The sequence below is a fragment of the Hippocampus comes genome, unplaced genomic scaffold (genome assembly GCF_001891065.2).
Source record: "Hippocampus comes isolate QL1 unplaced genomic scaffold, H_comes_QL1_v1.1 scaffold7, whole genome shotgun sequence".
NCBI classification, from domain to species: Eukaryota; Metazoa; Chordata; class Actinopteri; order Syngnathiformes; family Syngnathidae; genus Hippocampus; species Hippocampus comes.
In genome coordinates, this window is record NW_017842060.1 from 453,407 (window position 1) to 472,765 (window position 19,359).

A 19,359-nucleotide genomic window follows, 5' to 3' on the forward strand; every position below is an offset into this window, starting at 1 on the left:
TCTCAGCACGTCGTCTTTTGCCTGCTGAGCGGCCGTCCTCTGGTGCTGCTCTCGGGAGACGAAGGCAAACTGAGGAAGACGGTGGACGCTTTGACCCTCTTCCTGCCGGCTCCCGCCGGCGCCGTCGTGCCGTGTTTGCGCGCGCCGCTGCAGCTCGGCGACCTGCTCGCGTGGAGGCTGATTGGATTTCACAGGTAAGGCGACGTCCGCGTTGTCGTCGGTGAACGGAATGCGACGAGAACTCAAGTCCTTCTTGGCACGGTCTCCCTCCGCCACCCCGTCCCACGACCAGGTCTCAGTCCTCGGGCCCGCTTCACTGGCTCAGTCGCTACAGTCGCTACCTGGGCGTGCTCGACTTGGACCAGAGGACGCTGCGCTGCCCGTCTTACTCGGGTTCGCTGGTGGGCTCGTTGGTGGGCTCGGCCGTGCCCGCCGCCGCCTTCCTGCCGCACATGCAGAGCGGCCTGACGGCGCTGGTGAATCGGGCGCTGCTGTTTACGTTCGCCCGGCGAGGAGAAGAGGACGACGGGCCGGACGCCGGCGACCTGGCCGTGATGCGTTTCCTGTCCGACCTCATCAAGCGCCGGCACGCCGCACGCGGGCCGCCGGCGTTGCGCTTCTCCTACGTGGCGCTGCGCCTGCACAAGAACACTACTGCTGCATAGGGTGGCAAGTGGGTGGAGCGTTTCCGCGACGTACAGAAATACCCTCCCAAATCCCCCAAATACATGAAGGGGGCGGGGGAGGGGGCCGGGGGGACATGAGCACAAAACCAGACACTACTCAAAGCACCAGACAATCATTAACACTGTACCACGTGCAAAAAAGAAAAAATAACTATTAGGTAAAGACACACGCAGAAGCCCCCCCCCCATGTGTTACATTGAATGAAACAATGTGCGTGTGTGATTTGAACGCGCTTTTAATACAGCATATTCAACTTGAAGTGAAACGAGTGGAAAAACATGACCAAAATAAAAAAAGGCACAAAGGGTGCAAAGATGTCAGCACATTCATGTCAAGTATTCACCTGATTGCAAACATAAAATGTTTTATACAGTCCACATTTGGATGTTTTTGATTGACAGTTCAGATGAGGGCGGTCCTGATATATTCTGTGTGTGTGTGTGTGTGTGTGTGTGTGTGTGTGCCGGCTGCCGGTCACGCTCCGTGACTTACTGGTGCCAGGCATTGCTGGACGGATCCAGAAGATGACGGATGAACTGGGGAGAAACGGGCCCGTTTCCTGATAACAGACGGACGACACACACGCAAAAGGCGGCACCTCAACAACACGCTGAAAATGCGCCACACGCAAATTCACACATGCACGCACGCCAAAGCGACAATGGCACCCACCTGTTGTTTGTCGCAGCTCTCGATGGATCTTCTCCATGATGGCGGCGTTGCGGCCGTCATTGGACAAGTATTCCCAGAACCAGCGCAGAGCCCACAGACTCTTCTGACAAACAAAATGAAGATCGCGCATCGTGTTCGATTACAGAAGCACGTCGGATTCACTGAAGGCCGGACAGCTTTTCCTATGTGGGACTCGATTGCATTGGAGTACCTCAAAAGTGCAGAGAACGGGGACGACGGGCGTGAGAGCAGGATGGAGGACGCTCTGCCTGAAAGCTTTGGTGACTAGCAGCAAGACGGCGTGATCTGCATAGTGCTACGGGGGGGTGAATGGGCATCTGGGCGTTAGTCAGCGCGCTTCGGTCATGCGGATGCTACGGTGATGCTGGTACCGGCAAAAACTGTGGCGGAATCTTGAAGTCGGCGATGAGGCCCTGGCTGAAGGAGAGCAAGACGGAATCCGCGAATCTGACGGCTTCCTGGGGAAGAGAAGAAACGGCAGCGGCACATCACTCGCGCGCTTGGAAACAACGCACTAAAAACCAGCCGCACGCGCGCACACACACGAAAGCTAAATTAGATATTTGCAAAAATAAATAAATAAAAATACAGAATGCAACATTTACACACACACACACACACAAAATAGAGACTGTGAAACAAAGATACACAAAAAACATACTTGCTTGAAGTCTGTACTTGGTTCTGGAATGCTCTTGAGTGAATCTGTTCGATTGACCATATTGAGCAAACTGATCCAACACTGGCCCTGAACAACACACACACACACACACACACACACACACACACACACACACACACACACACACAGTCAAACAAAGCGAAGCCGGCTTTGGAGATGATGTGCTGAAAATAGCGGTGCCTTGAGGTACAAGCGAACCAAAGTGAGATTTCTCAAGATAATAGCCGTCGTTTGGGACATATTTTTTTTTTGTCTTGGAGTATGGAACACAAACTTGAGGTCCGTGCGCTCCATGCTTGTAGTGAACTCAGCTCAAGTCATTTCACAACAAGCACCGGTTTGGCGTTTCATGTTAAAATCAATCAATCAAAAAATATAAATGGATTGGAGATAAGAGTGTGTGGTCATGGAGCAAATGAAATTCTTACTTCGAGGCAGCACTGTCGAGGAAAACGAATGGGAACTTACGCTGCTGCAGCAGGCCGGGTACATTTGGAGGAGCTTGAGTGCAAAGTGCGCTAATTTTGAACGCGTCAAGGGTACCGCACCTGGACAAGCGCAAGTCAATGTTGAAGGAAGCAAGGAAAGAAGGAAGGGTTCGGTCGGGGGCAGGAGGCAGCCACACACACACACACACACACACACACACACACACACACACACACACACACACACACACACACACACACCTTTAATGTAGGCCCAGGTGTCGGCAAGACCGCAGAGCTCCCCCGTGCGGGCGACGCTCAGCTTGGGCGCGGCGGCGGAGCCGAGCAGGCGCAGGTAAAGCGGGAAGGTGAGCGGCGTGGGCCGAGCGGCGAGGCCTTCCTCTGGGAAGAACATCCTCAGCGCCTCGTCCGTTTGACCCTCCAGGCACAGCAGGAAGGGCAGGAAGTCCTTGAGCTGCAAAAGCCTCAAAAAAAAAAAAGTAACACAACAGACGATTCAGATCAACTTGTGCCATCGAGTGGAAGAGCACCCAATGGTTAGGCGGGTCAGTCACTAGTAGTGACGGACAACTCAAGCACTTGTGAGTTTTTGGCGCCTCTCGGCGGTCGGCTGGTTAGTGTGTCGGCCTCACAGTGCAGAGGCGCAAGGTTCCATTCCGGCTTCCAAATGCCTGCGTGGCTTTTCTCCCACATTCCAAAAACACGCATGGCAGGCCGATTGAACACTCCGCGACCCTCGTGAGGATAAAGCGGATCGGAAAATGGATGGATGGATAGGTGGCGCTCTTGCTCTTGGTTTCAAGAAGCAGTGGAATTTCAATCCACCTCCTTCGCATTTAAACCAAGAGCACCATCTCGAAGAGTCAAAAAAAAGATCACAAATTCCTCATTTAAGCTTCCCATCACTAGACACTATCCGTCACTGCCACAGGTACGTACTTTGAGTGCAGTTTATTTTGAACACGTAGAAGAAGGAGGAAAAAAAATATCTACAAAATAATAATCCCAGAATGAAACACGGTGTGGCCAATGTAACAAATCCTCCTTCCACACAGACAAAAAGATGTTGAAAGTGAAAGGCCCAAAACGGATGCCTGAAGTGTTGAAAGCACTCACTGGTCACATTTCAGGGCAGCAGGCCAGAGAACTTCTCTCCTGGACTGATGATATCTTGAAGCGTTTTTCACTGAAAGGGAGAACGAGAGAAAGCGAGAAGGGCCGAGTCAGAGGTCAGTCGTAAATCAAGCAACGAGCTCAAGGTGGATGTTGATGTGGGGGGGGGCCCACCTCCTCGGCTGTCCAGCTCCCGATAGATCTTCTGCATAATGGCCACGCGGTACTGGGCCACAGGTACTAAGTCCATCCAAAACCAGTGCAGAGCCCACACGCTCTTCTACCGTCCAAACATGAGTCACACATTCAATTAAAATAAATAAATAAATAAAAAATTGCCCAAGCAAATAAAGGGGCGCTCATAAACACACACTGGTTCAAAGGTTCCATTGCTTAGTGTGCAGGGGCGAACGATTGACATGCTACACAAGTCGTGCGACGGGAGCATCAATGCGACAAAACGGCTCCATCCTGTCAGCCGCCGATGCTCACGTTGTCGCCGGGGGTGGGGGTCGGGGGCGTTTGACACTACCTGAAATGTGCAGAGAAGCGGGACGATCGGACTCAGAGAAGGATGGAAGATGATGTGACTCAAGGCACCGCTGACGAGCAGCAACATGGCTTGATCTGGGAACGTCTGCAAGCGCGCACACACACGCACGCACACACACAATTAAGGATCACAAGTGAGTGTATAACTGTCTTTATGCCTGTCAAACGTACAATAGTTAACGAAAACGAACGAAATAACGATAACTACCGTATTTTCCGCACTAAAAGGCGCACTACAATGCATCAACTAGATGGAGCTACGCTCCTTCTGTTCAACTTGAGAGGCGTTCAAGACCACGTCTGAAAAAAGGTAAAATGTAGGAGACTGGACTGTCTCAGAAGTGTTTGTTATTTATTCCTTTGTTGTGTATTCACAAACGAGGAAATCACAAAATAAATTATGTGGGGGGGTTGGGGGGGGGGAGATAGAATTTATTTTGTGATTTCCTTGCGTGATTTTCTGTTTTGATACATTATTTTCAGTTTTTGTAGTTTGATTGAAGGAATCGTTAATTTATGTTTTTCAGAGGCGGTCATGAAGGCCTCTCAGGTCAAACGGAAGAAGAGAAGGCACGGAGACGGACAAAGACGTCACTGTATTTGTTGAGACTGTGAAAACCATTCTTAAAGTGTGTGTTTTAAAAAAAAAACAACAGCACAGCTCTCCCTTTTTCGAAGCTGCAACAAAAACTGATTTAATAAAGCAGCGACACAGTTCACTGAACCAACGGCAAGTTATAACATTGGAAGCATGTCTCCAGCAAGGAGCCATCTTGGGTTCGACATATTACCGGAATGACCATACACAAGGCGCACCGTGAGCTTTTCAGAAAATGGAAGACTTTTCCGTGCGCCTTAGAGTGCGGAAAATACGGTAAATAAATGACAGTATTTGCACTTTGGTCCGTGTGTGTGTGTCCGTTTCTGTATGTTGTGCGTGTTCGTGTTCATGAGACGCGTGTCCGCACCGACACAAAGTGCGGCGGGATCTGCAGGTTGCCAGAAGACTCGTCCCGCAGAATGAAACGGACGGTGTGTACGGCTTCCTGGTTGAAGAGAAAAGAAAGAAAAGCTGATGAAGCAGATGAAACAAAAACAAAAGAACCGAACGTGGAATTAGAAATACTTGTAGGAAGGCCGGACCGGGTTCCGGGAGACCGGCGGGAGCCTGGCGAGTCACGTGGACGATCTTGAGCAAGTGGATCCAAAACTCGGACTAGATGCGGTCCAAATGTCATGTTTGTCAAGACAACACGAAGACAACGTGAAGGATTAAGATTCACGCTGAGGGATAGTTAATGCCGAGAGGCTTTTTAATAGTCGGCGGATACAACAAGCATAAACAATTTCTCGTTGGTGTGACGGTACGCCAAACATCAGGCTAGTAAGGCGATGGCGCAATTGAAATACTGAATATCCAAAAGTGTTTCTTTCGTGTAAACAGAAACTAAATGTGGAAATTTTTTTTTTTTAAAAAAACGCAAGCAGAAATTTCTCTAATCAACAAACCAAATGTACCAATACTTGGCCGCCTTCTCAAGGAACCGACGAGAGCGGTCAGAGGTTTGTGCAATGAAAATATTCAAACACTTTTTAGGAAAGTTCACTCAGTTGACCGTCTTCATTTTAGGGCATGGACGGCAGCGGCGTTTGAATGTCAGGAAATGCGATTTGCACCCAGGGAAAATGGAATCACGTCACAGGATTGATGTCTTTTGGAAAACGGTTGACGACACAAGCACCGCGGGCCATTTCAAGGTCCCGCTGAAGCTCACACTTACGTTCGTGTGGACGGCCGGGCAGCACCTGTGCACCTTGAGAGCAAAACGGACCAGCTGCAAACGCGCCAGCGGCGTCGCGCCTGAACAGGAGAGAAGCGCTCAACTTGCAGGGAGCCGATATCCAAAACCGAGGGGACGCCGACGGAGGATTTCCTGACCTTGGATGGCACACCACTCGTTGCCGGCGAAGCGGAGCTCCCCCGCGGGACACAGGGACATCTTGGGGGCCGTGGCCGTGTCCAGAACGCGCAGGAGCGTCAGGATGTCGCCGAGGGTGGCGCGCGAAGTGGCCTTGCTGCTCGACTGAAGGAAGCCATCCAGCGCGGAGTTGAAGTTGCCGTCCATGCACATGAACAGAGGAACGAGGTCCTTCAGCCGCAGGAAGCTAGACCCCCCCCCCAAAAAAAAACCCGTAAAGACAGCGCCACCAAGAGGTGCCCGGCACGTACGGCGTCACGGCGCACTCACCGACTCATCTGGTTCGTCCGTACCACTCGTAGGTAACGGCTTAACTCTCGGAACCTGCAAGGCATTCATTCAGTCAACCTGTTGACTGGTTAAGGGAGGGCTTCCCTTTCACGGAAGTACGAGGAACACCAAAAGCCAATTCAATTCCAATAATAGCTAATATATATATATATATATAAAAAATTGAATATTTTAACCCTAACCCTAAAATCCAATGCCACCGTCAGGTGGGAAACTGCCCCAATGTGCTCAATTGGATATTTGTTCACAAATTGAGACCACCGATCAGTCGGCAGATTTTGTTTGTTTATTCCACAAATTATTGGTTCCGTGTTGAAAAAGGCACATGCAATGTTCACGGCTCCATAAAGATGCTGAAAACAATCAAATAGCCATGTTTTGACCCTTTACTATTGTCATGGAGAAAGGGGGGGGGCAGAATGTTACGATGAATTCTGATTCGATGAAAAAAAAGTCAGGTGATGAGAAAAGTAAGATTCTCCCCATCCAAAAAAAAAAAAAAAATCACTATTTGTAACAAGACATTCATGATATTGTGACAAAAGTAAGTTTAACAGGAAGAAAGTAAAAAATACTGATGAAAATAAAAATACAAATTTTGTTTGAGATTTTTTTTTTTTCTGTAACGCACTTTAAAATTGCCCTCCTGAGTTTCTTTGCATGTGCAAGTGGCAATCGCTCTGCTCACTTCTTTCGCCTCCAAAACAAAGTTTGTGCGCCGACCGAAGCGACACATCAATCCGGCGCGGTTCCAAGTGCGTACCTGCTGCGGTCCAGCAGCCGCTGCACCCTGAGCGTGACGACATCAATGTCCTCAAACAGCGTGTCCTTCTTGCCTCTGTTGGTGCGCACGCCGACAACGTTCTGGCCTTTCAGCACCGACACCAGCAGGATGTCCTCCCAGGGGCGCACATCCAAGCTGCGACAATCACACAAACGCCAACGTACGGTGCGTTGACTGACAGGAAACCAACTGGACAACACACGCAAGAACACGACAAAAACAGTATCTCAAAGAAACAAATTACAAATGTAGAAAAACTAACAAAAACAAAGCTAAAAAAAAAAAAAAAAAAACACACACAAACTGATAAAAATGCACACTTCAAAAAAACCACGAGAAACAGAAGATCGCAAAAATACATGCTAAAGGCAGACTTCAAACACATCCATCTCGTTACCTCTGCGTCCCGCGTCCTCGACGCATAATTTTCCCGCCAGACGCACAGTTCCAAATAATGTGCGGTTTTGGGACGCAAGGAAATTTCTCAGTCAAAAAAAAAAAAAAAGCAAAAAACAAACAAACAAAAAAAAAACTACTGTTAATCTTTTTTTCCAACAACGATCGCAGTTTGGCAATCGCAGCAATTGTTGTTTTGATCTCGCGTTAAGTAATCTTGCGTGACGAGATTTCCGTTCTCGCGAGACGAGATTGGCGAGAATGGCAGATGAATGCCAAGTCGTGCAACGTTAAAACAAGTGTTGCGAACAAGTGTTGCGAAAGTCTATTGCGGAGATATCGCGGAGGAAGCAGCTAAAGTCGGATCGTTTTTTTGCGCTAATAATCTTGTATGCCTGAATTATTTACATTTTTGCAGCATTTGTTTATAAGAAATAAACCTCTTGTCAATGTATATTGTTGTTGTTTGTGTTATGATCAGATGCAATTGAATAAGTACACCATTTCAGAATTCAAAATTTGGGACTCTCTAAATGCATTCTGATCAGCGAGTCCCTGGGACTCGCAGCAGAAAATTAACTCTGGTGATACCGGCGAAAAGGTGAGTATAAAAACGCTAGAACTTTAACACACACACACACACACACACACACACAGAATGCCAAGTCGTGCAACGTTAAAACAAGTGTTGCGAACAAGTGTTGCGAAAGTCTATTGCGGAGATATCGCGGAGGAAGCAGCTAAAGTCGGATCGTTTTTTTGCGCTAATAATCTTGTATGCCTGAATTATTTACATTTTTGCAGCATTTGTTTATAAGAAATAAACCTCTTGTCAATGTATATTGTTGTTGTTTGTGTTATGATCAGATGCAATTGAATAAGTACACCATTTCAGAATTCAAAATTTGGGACTCTCTAAATGCATTCTGATCAGCGAGTCCCTGGGACTCGCAGCAGAAAATTAACTCTGGTGATACCGGCGAAAAGGTGCACACACACACACACACACACACACACACACACACACACACACACACACACACACACACACCTGTCCCTGATGTGTTTGAGCTCAGGAGGGAAAGTTAAGTTCCTGTAAAACTCTTGCAGTTTTTGTCTGAACTCTGGCGTGAAGTCATCCATGACCATCTGCCTCTGCAGCGCGGACAACAACCTGGCATAAACAAACAAACACACGCATGAGCGCGTAAAACACACACACACTCATCAACGTCCAACTTCAAAGGGTCACAGGAGCACACAGCACCTGCGCATGATCATCCATTTGCTCGTTACGTTGGGGGAGGAGGGCAATACCGGGCAGCACACCCTGCACGCGAGGCGAGAAAAACAAAAATCACAACATGGACGACACACGTACACACACAAAAACCGAGTGACACTTTATTCAGCCCACCCGCGTCATCCAGGCAATGCGGAGAACGTGCAGGTGTACCTAATAGAGTGTCCGGCGAGCTTTGTTCACGGCCCACCTGGCCACCCACCTACCCTTCGGCGTAGAAGAGTTCAAGGAACTCCCGTGCGGCCCCCAGCCTCATGATGGCCGCCGCTCGGCCATCTTGTTGGTCGGCTTTGTTCAAGAACGTCATCACGTACTCGTAGGCGGGGGTGCAGCTGCGGGAGGGAAAACAAAAGTGCCGTCCAATTCGGAAGGCGCGCGCTGGGTCAAACGTGCGTGGGACTCACTCGTAAGAGATGCCGTCACCCGGACGCTTGTCGGCCATCAAGGACGCCATCTGAGCTCGGAGCTCCACTTTGAAGCGCTGCAGCGTGGACTCTGCGCGACGCATTGCACTGGTTATTTTCGTCGGGTGAAAAGGATGGGGGGGCGAAAAGACGAGTTGGCAAGTACCCGCTTGTCGCAGGTGGCCGTCGACCTCGGACAGTGTGACATTGAAGGCCGCCAAGTGGCCCAGCAGCGTGTCGTTTCTCAGCCGGTTCCACAGGTTGCTCTTTTTGTGGCTGTTGCAGTGACACGCGCCTCTCACGTGCCACTTTTCACACTTGCAACGACACACAGAATCTGCGCCGTTAACGTCATGCGGAAACGTGTTCCGAATGAGTTGAACACTTAAAAATTTGGAGCGAGAACCATTTGGAGAATGACCGAGTCACGGACGCCGCCAGTCACTGACCTCGGCTGCCAGTTTGTCGCAGATGTAACAAAAGCACTGGGCACACAGAAGCCGGTTCTCGGACACGGGTTCTCCGCACTCGTCGGTCGCTCTGAGGGGCAGAGGAAGAAGCCGTTTTGAACTTTACACCTCCACCTTTTTCGATGACCACGTCGATGGTAAGTTAGGACATTTTTTCGTCGGTGACATCATATGGCGAGTGTCAGGATCAACAAAATAGCTGTCGATTAAGTCAATCATCGATTCGTTGACGATGAATCGTCGCTCATATCCGTGATGATTAAAACTTGTTTCGGGCTAACAGAATAAATATGCTGTGATCTTGTTTTGCGTCCAAAACAAGTCCAGGCACACAGCATACACTGCGATGCCTCTCTCTGCCTGTCTCACTATCTCACTCTCACATCAGTTTTTAGTCAGCGCTGTAAAAACATAATTCGATTGAACTGGGTCGAAAACAACACAGCAGAAACTAAAGGCCTCACGTAAAAGGATGCCGGGGGCAATCAAAGCGTGCATGGGGCAACAACTCAGCTGGACGGGAGAAGGTGACCACCAAGTCTTCATCCAACTTACTGGGAGACAGCGTACAGTCTAAAAAGACACAACACGCCATGCTTATTTTGTGCGCACAAAGAGTACAGACGACAAAATGGCTGACCCTTCCGCGGCACGTCTTGCATATCGATGATGATCAGTGACGATTCGTAGCAGGATTTGTCCTGGTTGCAGTCGGCGTCTTCATCATCGCTGATGAGGATGATGCTACCAGCGTCCCCGGCTGAGCACATCACCAAAGTCTGTGAAAAACCCCGACAGACTTTTAAAATGTCACGGGGGAACATCTTCTTCGGACAGGGGAAAGTGATTGATGATTTCACATCCAATATTTGTCAACCATTCATTTTATTCACTCATGGCGACCAAATGCAGTGATCCTTTGCTATTTTGCGGTTCGTTTATCACGGCTTCAGTGCATCTCGGATTTTTTCCAAACATTCATAAAAATATATATATATATTTTTTAAATTTACGTCCGCAAAGAAACAGCGAGTCACATCGAGCAACATATACAGTACTACATGTATACGTTTACTGTATTTTGTTATTCATACACTAACTTAACCTAACTTATACATGTTTAAATCTATTAGTATACAGCATTAAGAAATGTTCATTACTACAAAATTTACTTCTCCATGCATGTATACCATTAAATGTGGCCTTATAAATATTTTATTTTACTCATACACATGTACATATACCTATAAAGGGGGGGGGGGTCGCTACTTTGCGGATTTTCATTTACCGCGGGTGGTTTCGGTCCCCATTACTGTATAATAATAAATACACATTGGACTTCTGGACAGAAGTTACAATTCAGGATTGTCATTGTCTCCCATTACCTCAAGATGGGACCAACTTTATTTTTCATGCCAGTCTGTCAGGATCTCTCGAGGATAATGGTTCTCAAATGGGGCCACTTGAGACTTAAAATTTTTATCATCTATTGAATTTAATTTATTTGCACTGGTTAGGGTGTAGCTGGTTGAAAAAATACTTCGCTAGGGTAGAGCAATTGAAATAAGTGGGGGAAGACTGCTCGAGGCGAGCTCGGCCGTGGCTTAAAATTGAGAGAAAAAAGGGGGGGGGGGTCGTGGATCGCTGATTTTTCTCGAGAGGACGACGACAAAAATCAGATTCCAACAAACAAATTACATGACGCCTTTTGGCGAAGCCAAACGATTTTTAAAAACAACAAGCACTTTGGATTCAAAAGTGCTTGTTGTTTTTAAAAAGTTCCAAAAGTTTTGAACAGCCACGTAAGGCTGTCACGACACACAGGCGGAACACAACATTTTGCCTAACATGACAGAGCAACAGAAGTGCTTGGAAGTTGAGCATTTGTGAAGTAAATTAAGAATTTTTCTTCTTACCTATCTGGCCAAACTTTCGAAACAAGGGATTTTTTCGCGCGGCTGGCAAATGCACTTTCCGGCTGCTTTCTTCTTCTTCTTTTACGATTTGACGCCGCTTGGCATTTATTGCGTTACATTACCGCCACCTGTCGCTATTTCTGCGCTCCGCACGACATTCGCAATCTCTTCTTCTTGGTCTCACATTCTTTTCAAAAGTCAGGACTTGTTTTTAAGCACGTATTGAGGTACTGTATTTCACTCCACCAATACTGTACAATAAACACGTTTTTATTCTGAAAGCGCATTGACAATCACGATACAAAAGCCACAACTAAGGTCTCGTCGTTTGTTTCCTGCTGCTCAGTGTGATCCTCGCCGCCGCTCTTTGCTTCTTCCGGCCCTCAATCATCTCGGCTTGAGTTTTGACAAAGGCGGCGCTCAATGCCGACTGCCCGTCCTGCTCGCCCTGAGCCGGCATGCTTTGCAACCACTGCTCGTAGTAACCGCGGAAGCCGTCAATTTGGAGCAGGTAGTTGTTGCGGGACTTGTACTGGAAGGAAAGGAATGAATAAAAGAGCGCATTAAAGGGGAGATATGATGGCAAACGTACGTTTTATTGTTGGTTGGGTCTCTCGGTTATCTACCCGTTTCTGAAGAAATTGTGTTGATGAGAGAGTCGAACTGCAAAATCTCACTGTAATCATGTGATATTTTGGCCTTTTCTTTCGGGAAATAAGATTTCATTTTCTTCGGAATGTACTTTTTTTGGAGTCACAAAACACAATTGCAATATTTTGCATTACAATATTTTATTCTCGAAATATAGTTTGTGTAATTTAAAAAAAATCTACTGTTGTAATACTACACATTTTTTTCAAAGAGATTATACTTTGTTCGCTGAAGCGCTGTCAACACATCTGAAAAATGCTTTTTAATGGTGTGAAGATAAATCATCATGCCTCCTTCTTAAAGGAAGGTCAGTCGGTGTCAGTGGTTGTCACGGTTACCTTGTCAAAGTTGGGGGGATACTGAGCAGCAAACTCCAGCTGTTTGATGATGACTTGGTTAGGCCACACCCCCTTGTCACGCATGCTTTTCAACAGCGTTTTGAGGTAAGCGTAATCCAGACGGCGACTTGCTCGGCCAATCAGGGCAGAGTACACATGCGTGTTGGGTTGTAACCCCGCCTCCTGACAAAAAAACACAGAGCCACTGTTCAGCAGACATGTCAATGATTACATGCAGTACTGAAAATGTAAATATTTTTGTCCCTTATTTTGTGGACTTTAGAAAATGATTTTATGATTTTTTTTTTTTTAAACATAAGATTTATTTCTAGGTATTCAATTCGTGTTGACTCAGCATGATGACCGTGTTGTAATAGGTTTGGATTTTTTTTTTTTAATTGAGCTAGTTTTAAGAAGCAGGTTTGTTTTATTTATTTTTCAGAAAACACTTCACTTTTGATTCGTTTTATAATTATTTTTAGTTTTTTTAATTCCAAGAGTTTTTACTGAGAGCATGATTTAAAAACACACACACACACACACACACACACACACACACACACACACACACACACACACACACACACACAAAAATGTTATTTCTTTAAAGAAAACGTATTTTCAATGTCAGCTTCGGTTAGTCTGTTAGTTGTGGTTAACAATGACATTACTTCCATGTCGGTGAGTAGTTGGAGTCCTTCCTTTTGTCTCTGGCATCCCAGCGCCAGGCTCCCAAACGTCTGCACATCCACGGTCACGTGGCGCTGTCGCATCACACTCAACACGGCCTGCAGACACTCAGACAAAATTTGAAATTAGAAATGAACTTGAATTTGCAGTTTCACTTCACGTCTTCAGCTGTGTAGGAAGGGGTCATAAATTATACTTCATGGGCCTGATGAACTCTGCCTAACAACAAGTGACAAGGCATCACATCATGCCATTTACTTGTCATAATTAAACTTGATGCATTGAGATGAGGATGGTTGTTTATCCGCTCATATAGATAATAATGGATGACGTTTTTTTTTTGTTTTAGTCGTGCCGGTGCTGCTGCTCAGAGGTTGCCACCGTGACATGGGTGACTCATGTCGCCCACATCAAAAACCATCACCGAGTCTACACGTCAACCTCACACATAGCATCGGCGATTGGTTTCATCACCTATTACTTTATCAACTTGAAGTCGATTTTTACAAGAACAACCTGTGACTGGTTGACATTTGGACTGTCTTCATGTACACACACAAGGCACCCAACTCGATGACAATACCTTGGCTGCATCCAGGTCCCCACTTCTGGCAGCCCTGCGAATGGCCGAGTTGAAAAAGGCGGCGTCCAACTTGATGTGGTGCCGTTTGGCCGCCTCCAATAGCGTCTCCAAAGACTGAAGACCGGGCGCCATGGTGTCCGCCAGCAGCGTCAGAGTCTGCAGGTCGGGCTCCAACCCGCCCGCCGCCATCTTCTCCAGGAAACCTCGGCCCCCGCCCAGCACAGCTAGTCTGTCAGACGCTCCTTCCACAGCTCCAAAGGAGATCAGGCCACCGCCGCCCTTTCCCTCCAGCAAGTCCAGCAGGTTTGGGGTGGAGTCAATGGGCAGGAGTGCAGATTCTGCCGGTGTGAGCGGCACCAAGGGGTTTTGCGTCTCGCCACCCCCACTTGGGACGTCGGTTTGGCCGAGCAGTTGACGCTCCAGAAGATCAACGTCCACTCGTTTGCCTGACTTGTTGTGGGACTCGTTTGACTGGAGCAGGATGCCGGAGGCCAGTCCGGGGTCACCAATCCGGCAATCCCTTGCGGTCCTCAAGAGCAGGTTGTAGTTCTTGGAGTCGGGAGCGAGGCCGGACTTGAGCATCTGCCGCCACACCTGTAAACGCAAAAACGACTTATTACGCTTTCACACTAAGAGACGCTTTGGAAACGTGTGCTTACGAAAATTCAAAGTACTCCAAAAAAAGGTTGGTGTGTCCATATGCGGAATGAAACCCTGGGGCAGATTAAATATGCAACATGTGCGATGGTAGAATATTCTGGCAGACTAAAATTGTGACGTAAGCAAACGATCTGGGGACCGCAGCGTTTTCTGAAGCGATGTACCGCAATTGCGTATCTCCTTGTGTTTCATTGTAAAATGCCAATGTCTGAAATAATTGGGGAAAAAAAAAAGAACAACAACAAGACAAATGCTGCATTTAATCCATCTGAGAAACAGCTGCTGCTGTTTTGGTCAGCAACAGAGCGGTTCAAAAGAAAGACCTGCAAAGCCAGCCTGAATCCGAGCTCTTTGTCGTTCAGACATCCCATCAGCAAGTAGTGAAACGTCTCCTGAGTAACGGCGCGACCGACATCCAGCATTTCCTGGAAAAGGACAAACACACCATTAAGCACAAATACAATTAAAAAAAATAATTCTACAGAAATGACAGACCGGGTTTGACTTGGCTGTGTTTTTTTTTTCTTCAAGTCAAGATAACACGAGCTACTGGACGGACCTTGTTTGGTAGCGAATGAATTAGCCATTAGAAAAGATACCTAGAGCAGGGGTCCCCAACCGCCGGTCCGCGGACCGGTACCGGTCCGCAGGGCATTTGGTACCGGGCCGCACAGAAAGAACTTGCCTTATTTCTGTTTTATTTATTTCGGAACACGAAAGATGTTTTATTTTGAAAAATTACCGGATTCTCTTTTACATCCGTCTGTGTCACGCTTGACTCACGTCAAGCCACACTTCTCGGTCACGTGACCAATGACGCTTAAAAACAAAACACTAAAGCCCGCAAAATGAGTAAAAATGCTGCTTGGAGATCACAAATGACAGCGGCCTTAAAAGTACGTTCGAAACAACTGGATCAAAGTTATGGCTGAATACTCTGAGATCGCCACAATAGCACTGTTGCTATTTCCGACATCCTACCTGTGTGAAGTGGGGAGTTTCTGCAGCAACGGCGACTAAAACAAAATTACGAAGTAGACTGGACATAAACCACACACTTGAGGTGTCATTGTCTCCTATTACCCCGAGATGGGACTGTCTGATTGCAGAAAATCAAGCTCGGGGCTGTGGTGAGTTGTCATTTTCATGCACTTTGAATTTGCGTTGTATCGTATTTTGAAGGCATTAAACATTACCAGAGCGATAAGAGTGTTGCGACCAGATTAGACGCTACTTGTGTTTATTATTATATTTCGAAAACACCACAGTTTTCATGCAGCTCATACCATATTATTTTGTTGTATTAATTCGCCACACCTTAAATGCCGGTCCCTGAAAATATTGTCTGACTTTAACCGGTCCGTGGGGCAAAAAAGGTTGGGGACCCCTGACCTAGAGTGCTCGCTTCAAACTGTTTAGTCTCACTTGAAGTTTACGAATAAACTAATCAAAAAACAATGAGAATTGCACACAGTGTATTTCACCAAATCTTGATGAAAGTTGCGCTGTTTCAGTGCAAGCGCAATATACAAAATGCCATCCATACGCTAACAAAGTTGCACCGTGATAACCCTCTCGGCATTTTTTTTTTTTTAAAGACACATAACACACAAACACACATAAACGGAAGACAAATTGCACGTCGGCGCACACAGACCCTGAGCGTGTGCATGCAGGCGTGCAGGTTGCCGCTGAGCGCATGCCACTTGAGGACGGCGTGGTAGGTGGCCGAGCCGAGAGTGAGGTTCTTGCGTCTCACTTCCCGTTCCAGCTTGAGCGCCTTCTCCAGAGCCGCGCGTCTGTGCGGCGACTCTGCGCAGGCGTTGAACAGAGCCGTGTAGGTGGCGTCCGACGCCTCTAGACCTCGCTTCTTCAGCTGCAAGGCACACGTGTTCGAAAGCACAATGACATTTATTTGGACAAATACTGTATATAGGAATAAGCGACGAGTTAAGGCGAGGCGTTTATTTTTGTTCAAGTGGATGATTTCTTATGAGAGTGGAGGCATGCAGTGGACTGAATTGGGCAAAAAAATAATAGAGACGACATTTATTCAAGTGTTCGGGTGTCCTGATAAGCGCTTTAATAGACTGTGTAAGATAATGTCATGGAAAATAGTAACACATAAGCGTCGTTTGCAGAAATTGCTTCTTTGAAATTGTGTGAACAAAAATGCAGTTTTTTAACAGACTTTTACATAGTATATATAATATAAAATCAAAAAGGAATGCATGCTAAGAAGAAAAATAATTGATCTTTCATGTTCAAAGAAATTGGCGTTTAAGTTTATTTAAAAGGTTGGCTGAATGAAGACATTGGGATCATATTAAATCACAAATTTGATATGAAAGAATATTTAATCTTTCAAAAGACATAAATCAGGGGTGTCAAACTCATTATTGTCGTGGGCCACATTTTAGTTAGCGTTTCCCTTGGAGGGCCGTGATGACTGGCAGCATATAAAAAAGTCAATAATAACGGTTTATTCAACTCTTGATTAAGTTACTGTAATGAGGGGTTTGCTCACAAGAAAATGCTTATGTGTCCAATTTATTAAATATGACAATTTTAAAATTTGGTCGAGCATCATGGACTGGACATGTTTGATTTGCTTTCGCAGGCCACATCAAATGATGTGGCGGTCCAGATCTGGCCCCCGGACCTTGAGTTTGACACCTGTGACATAAATGAATACTTAAACACATCTTAATATAAATAATTTTACGTATATATACAAACATGAAGAAAAAAAGGTTCATATATATATTTTACTACACGTGTGTGCCATGTGAGGCATCCTCACGTCGTTGTAGAGCTTGAAGGCCTTGTTGAGGTGTCCGGCTCGCCCGCAGCCTCCTATGAGCACGCTGTAGTTGTACTCCTCCGGCTGCAGCCGCTCTCCGCGCAGCATGTCTTTCTCAAACATCTCCAAGGCCTCCTCAAGCTCAAATGTCAGCATTTTCATCAATCAGCCACACAGCATTTGCAAAAAACATGTATGCATCGCGGTCACGTTTGCGACTCTTACTTATCTCAAGTGCCATTCTCTTGAGAATAGAAGGTATGGGTATGACTGCTTTCCCGCTGGACCAAAACCTTGTCTTGAGACAAGACTGGAACCTTGCCAAGAGACTCACCATTTCCCTCAAGATGAGCACCCTCATTATCTCAGTGCCAGAAGCTTTTCTCTAAACCGGGGGTCTCAAATTCCATTCTTTGAGGGCCGCTTTCCTGCTTGTTTTCTGTCTCCCTGCTGCAACACACCCGATTCAAATGATCAGGGCCTTTGTCAGGCCTCTGCAGAGCTTGCTGATGAGCTGATCAATTGGATCGGGTGTGTTACGGCAGGGAGAGATGGAAAACGAGCAGAAAGCGGCCCTCGAGGACCGGCGTTTGAGACCCTTACTGTCATCAGCAAGCTATGCTGAAGCCTGATATTGAGCCTGTTCATTTGAATTAGATGTGTTGCAACAGGGAGAGTTGGAAAACATGCAGGTCAGCAGCGCTCCAGGATCTGAGTTTGACCTTCTCTCACGACTATTGTATTAGATCTTTCGCTGTCATCGACAATCTTCTCTCGTGACTAAAACCTTCCCTTGGTACGATGACTTTGAGACGCTTCTTTGGGACTTCACCATTTTGTTGTTATTCGGACATTATGTGGTCAACGACCTTGTCTCGAGACTTGGACCTTGCCTGGGTACTAGACTCTCTTGAAGATAAGAACCTTAATTTCTACGTGGCATAATCAATTTTCTTGGGACTAGGTTATAAATAACACTCACCTTCCCAGCTTTAATCAGCTTCTTGCATTGTAAGAAGTACCAATAGGTGGTATTTCTCCTGCCGGGCCTGCGTGAAGTTTCCTCCGGCTTCTGGTCGTCGTCGTCTTGTTGGTAGCTCAGGTCCAACATCTCCGGGCTAACTTTACGAAACGACCTCCGGCCGGAAATTTCGGCGGAAAGGGTGCCGAAGTCTTCATCAGACGGCGAGGCGAACTCCGCGTCCTGCCGCCACGCGGAATCTGACAGGGAGATCCGTCTGACGTGCACACCGCCGGGAGTGAGGAAGAGCCTCACCGCGGGTGATGGTGGCGCTCCATAGCGGCGAGCAGCTCGCTTGGTGACCGCTGATAGACGGGACAATTTAGCACCCATGAATGACATGGTTGCCCCATTTCGGCAGCACAAAGTTGCTAAGGACGGGAGCATGGTTAAAAAAAATAAAACGAACAGATCCCAAGCCCCAAAGAAGCTACAGTATTAATCATCTGTAGACAATTTATCGTGCTGTTGTTTGACGAAACTGCCCGGGTGTGTCATGCGCGCCGCCATGTTTGATAAGACAGGAGTAATCGAGAGTCGAGCAAATAAAAACGAGACCAAATATGATCAACTCCTCTGGCACAATTGAAATGCAAATCAGAATAACATTGCTAAGCAAAAGAAAAATACAAAAAAAAAAAAAAAACCGAAACAGATTGAAAAAGTAACATTAAGAAAAATTTGATCATTTAAAATAAAACGAAAAATTCTATGACGGATGCTAAGACTTTTTACGAGTTAACATTTGAATATGTATCATTTTAATTTCCTTTTAGTGTCGGATTTTATTGTGAAAGGGAAAAAAGTATTTAAAAAAATCATAATTTATTGTAACTGTAGGTCCAACATATACGTTTGTAAACAAATACATCTATTCCTTTGGCACTGATAAAA

General features: G+C 46.5%; 3 protein-coding genes across 5 annotated transcripts in view; 1 reads left to right on the forward strand and 2 right to left on the reverse strand.

The window, feature by feature from the left end:
- Positions 1 to 977, forward strand: part of smcr8b (Smith-Magenis syndrome chromosome region, candidate 8b) — a 4,257-nt gene extending 3,280 nt beyond the window's left edge. For both annotated transcript variants that reach the window (XM_019862198.1, XM_019862199.1), the window contains exons 4-5: positions 1 to 194; positions 293 to 977. In XM_019862198.1, coding sequence (XP_019717757.1) covers positions 1 to 194; positions 293 to 665 — 567 coding nt within the window. In that variant the 3' untranslated portion in view covers positions 666 to 977. The remainder of the gene's footprint in view (positions 195 to 292) is intronic.
- On the reverse strand, positions 907 to 11,948 carry LOC109511258 (uncharacterized). 2 transcript variants are annotated; one of them, XM_019862180.1, is made up of 26 exons: positions 11,720 to 11,948; positions 10,444 to 10,582; positions 10,268 to 10,376; positions 9,783 to 9,873; positions 9,500 to 9,650; positions 9,334 to 9,424; positions 9,136 to 9,261; positions 8,894 to 8,956; positions 8,678 to 8,800; positions 7,210 to 7,365; positions 6,426 to 6,479; positions 6,116 to 6,342; positions 5,958 to 6,037; positions 5,303 to 5,392; positions 5,145 to 5,222; positions 4,157 to 4,261; positions 3,799 to 3,904; positions 3,628 to 3,697; positions 2,752 to 2,975; positions 2,531 to 2,610; positions 2,042 to 2,128; positions 1,752 to 1,838; positions 1,571 to 1,675; positions 1,360 to 1,462; positions 1,143 to 1,246; positions 907 to 1,096 (listed from the first exon to the last, which is right to left on the reverse strand). In XM_019862180.1, the coding sequence occupies exons 2-25, from the start codon at positions 10,571 to 10,573 to the stop codon at positions 1,176 to 1,178; spliced, it is 2,607 nt and encodes an 868-aa protein (XP_019717739.1). In that variant the 5' UTR covers positions 10,574 to 10,582; positions 11,720 to 11,948; the 3' UTR covers positions 907 to 1,096; positions 1,143 to 1,175. The 2 variants fall into 2 exon arrangements, with proteins under 2 accessions (XP_019717739.1, XP_019717738.1); XM_019862179.1 differs by lacking the exon at positions 11,720 to 11,948 and having other exon boundaries at positions 10,444 to 10,782.
- Positions 11,949 to 11,971: 23 nt separating this feature from the next.
- Positions 11,972 to 18,992, reverse strand: ptcd1 (pentatricopeptide repeat domain 1). Its single transcript, XM_019862208.1, has 8 exons — positions 18,427 to 18,992; positions 17,445 to 17,585; positions 16,299 to 16,517; positions 14,965 to 15,066; positions 13,982 to 14,575; positions 13,380 to 13,496; positions 12,709 to 12,891; positions 11,972 to 12,251 (listed from the first exon to the last, which is right to left on the reverse strand). The coding sequence occupies exons 1-8, from the start codon at positions 18,850 to 18,852 to the stop codon at positions 12,033 to 12,035; spliced, it is 2,001 nt and encodes a 666-aa protein (XP_019717767.1). The 5' UTR covers positions 18,853 to 18,992; the 3' UTR covers positions 11,972 to 12,032.
- Between the last annotated feature and the right edge of the window lie 367 nt (positions 18,993 to 19,359).

What these genes read in the sequence shown, in the direction of transcription:
- LOC109511258 (XM_019862179.1), bottom strand. Translation starts at nt 10,627, where the DNA reads ATGTTCCCCCGTGACATTTTAAAAGTCTGTCGGGGTTTTTCACAGACT. An exon ending in GCGACAAACTGGCAGCCGAG is followed by an intron (nt 9,651 to 9,782) that starts GTCAGTGACTGG and finishes TGTCGTTGCAAG; the next exon opens with TGTGAAAAGTGGCACGTGAG. An exon ending in TCCCGCCGCACTTTGTGTCG is followed by an intron (nt 4,262 to 5,144) that starts GTGCGGACACGC and finishes GCGCGCTTGCAG; the next exon opens with ACGTTCCCAGATCAAGCCAT.
- ptcd1 (XM_019862208.1), bottom strand. Translation starts at nt 18,852, where the DNA reads ATGCTCCCGTCCTTAGCAACTTTGTGCTGCCGAAATGGGGCAACCATG. An exon ending in AGCTGATTAAAGCTGGGAAG is followed by an intron (nt 17,586 to 18,426) that starts GTGAGTGTTATT and finishes CTGACATTTGAG; the next exon opens with CTTGAGGAGGCCTTGGAGAT. An exon ending in CCTTCAAGCTCTACAACGAC is followed by an intron (nt 16,518 to 17,444) that starts GTGAGGATGCCT and finishes TGTGCCTTGCAG; the next exon opens with CTGAAGAAGCGAGGTCTAGA.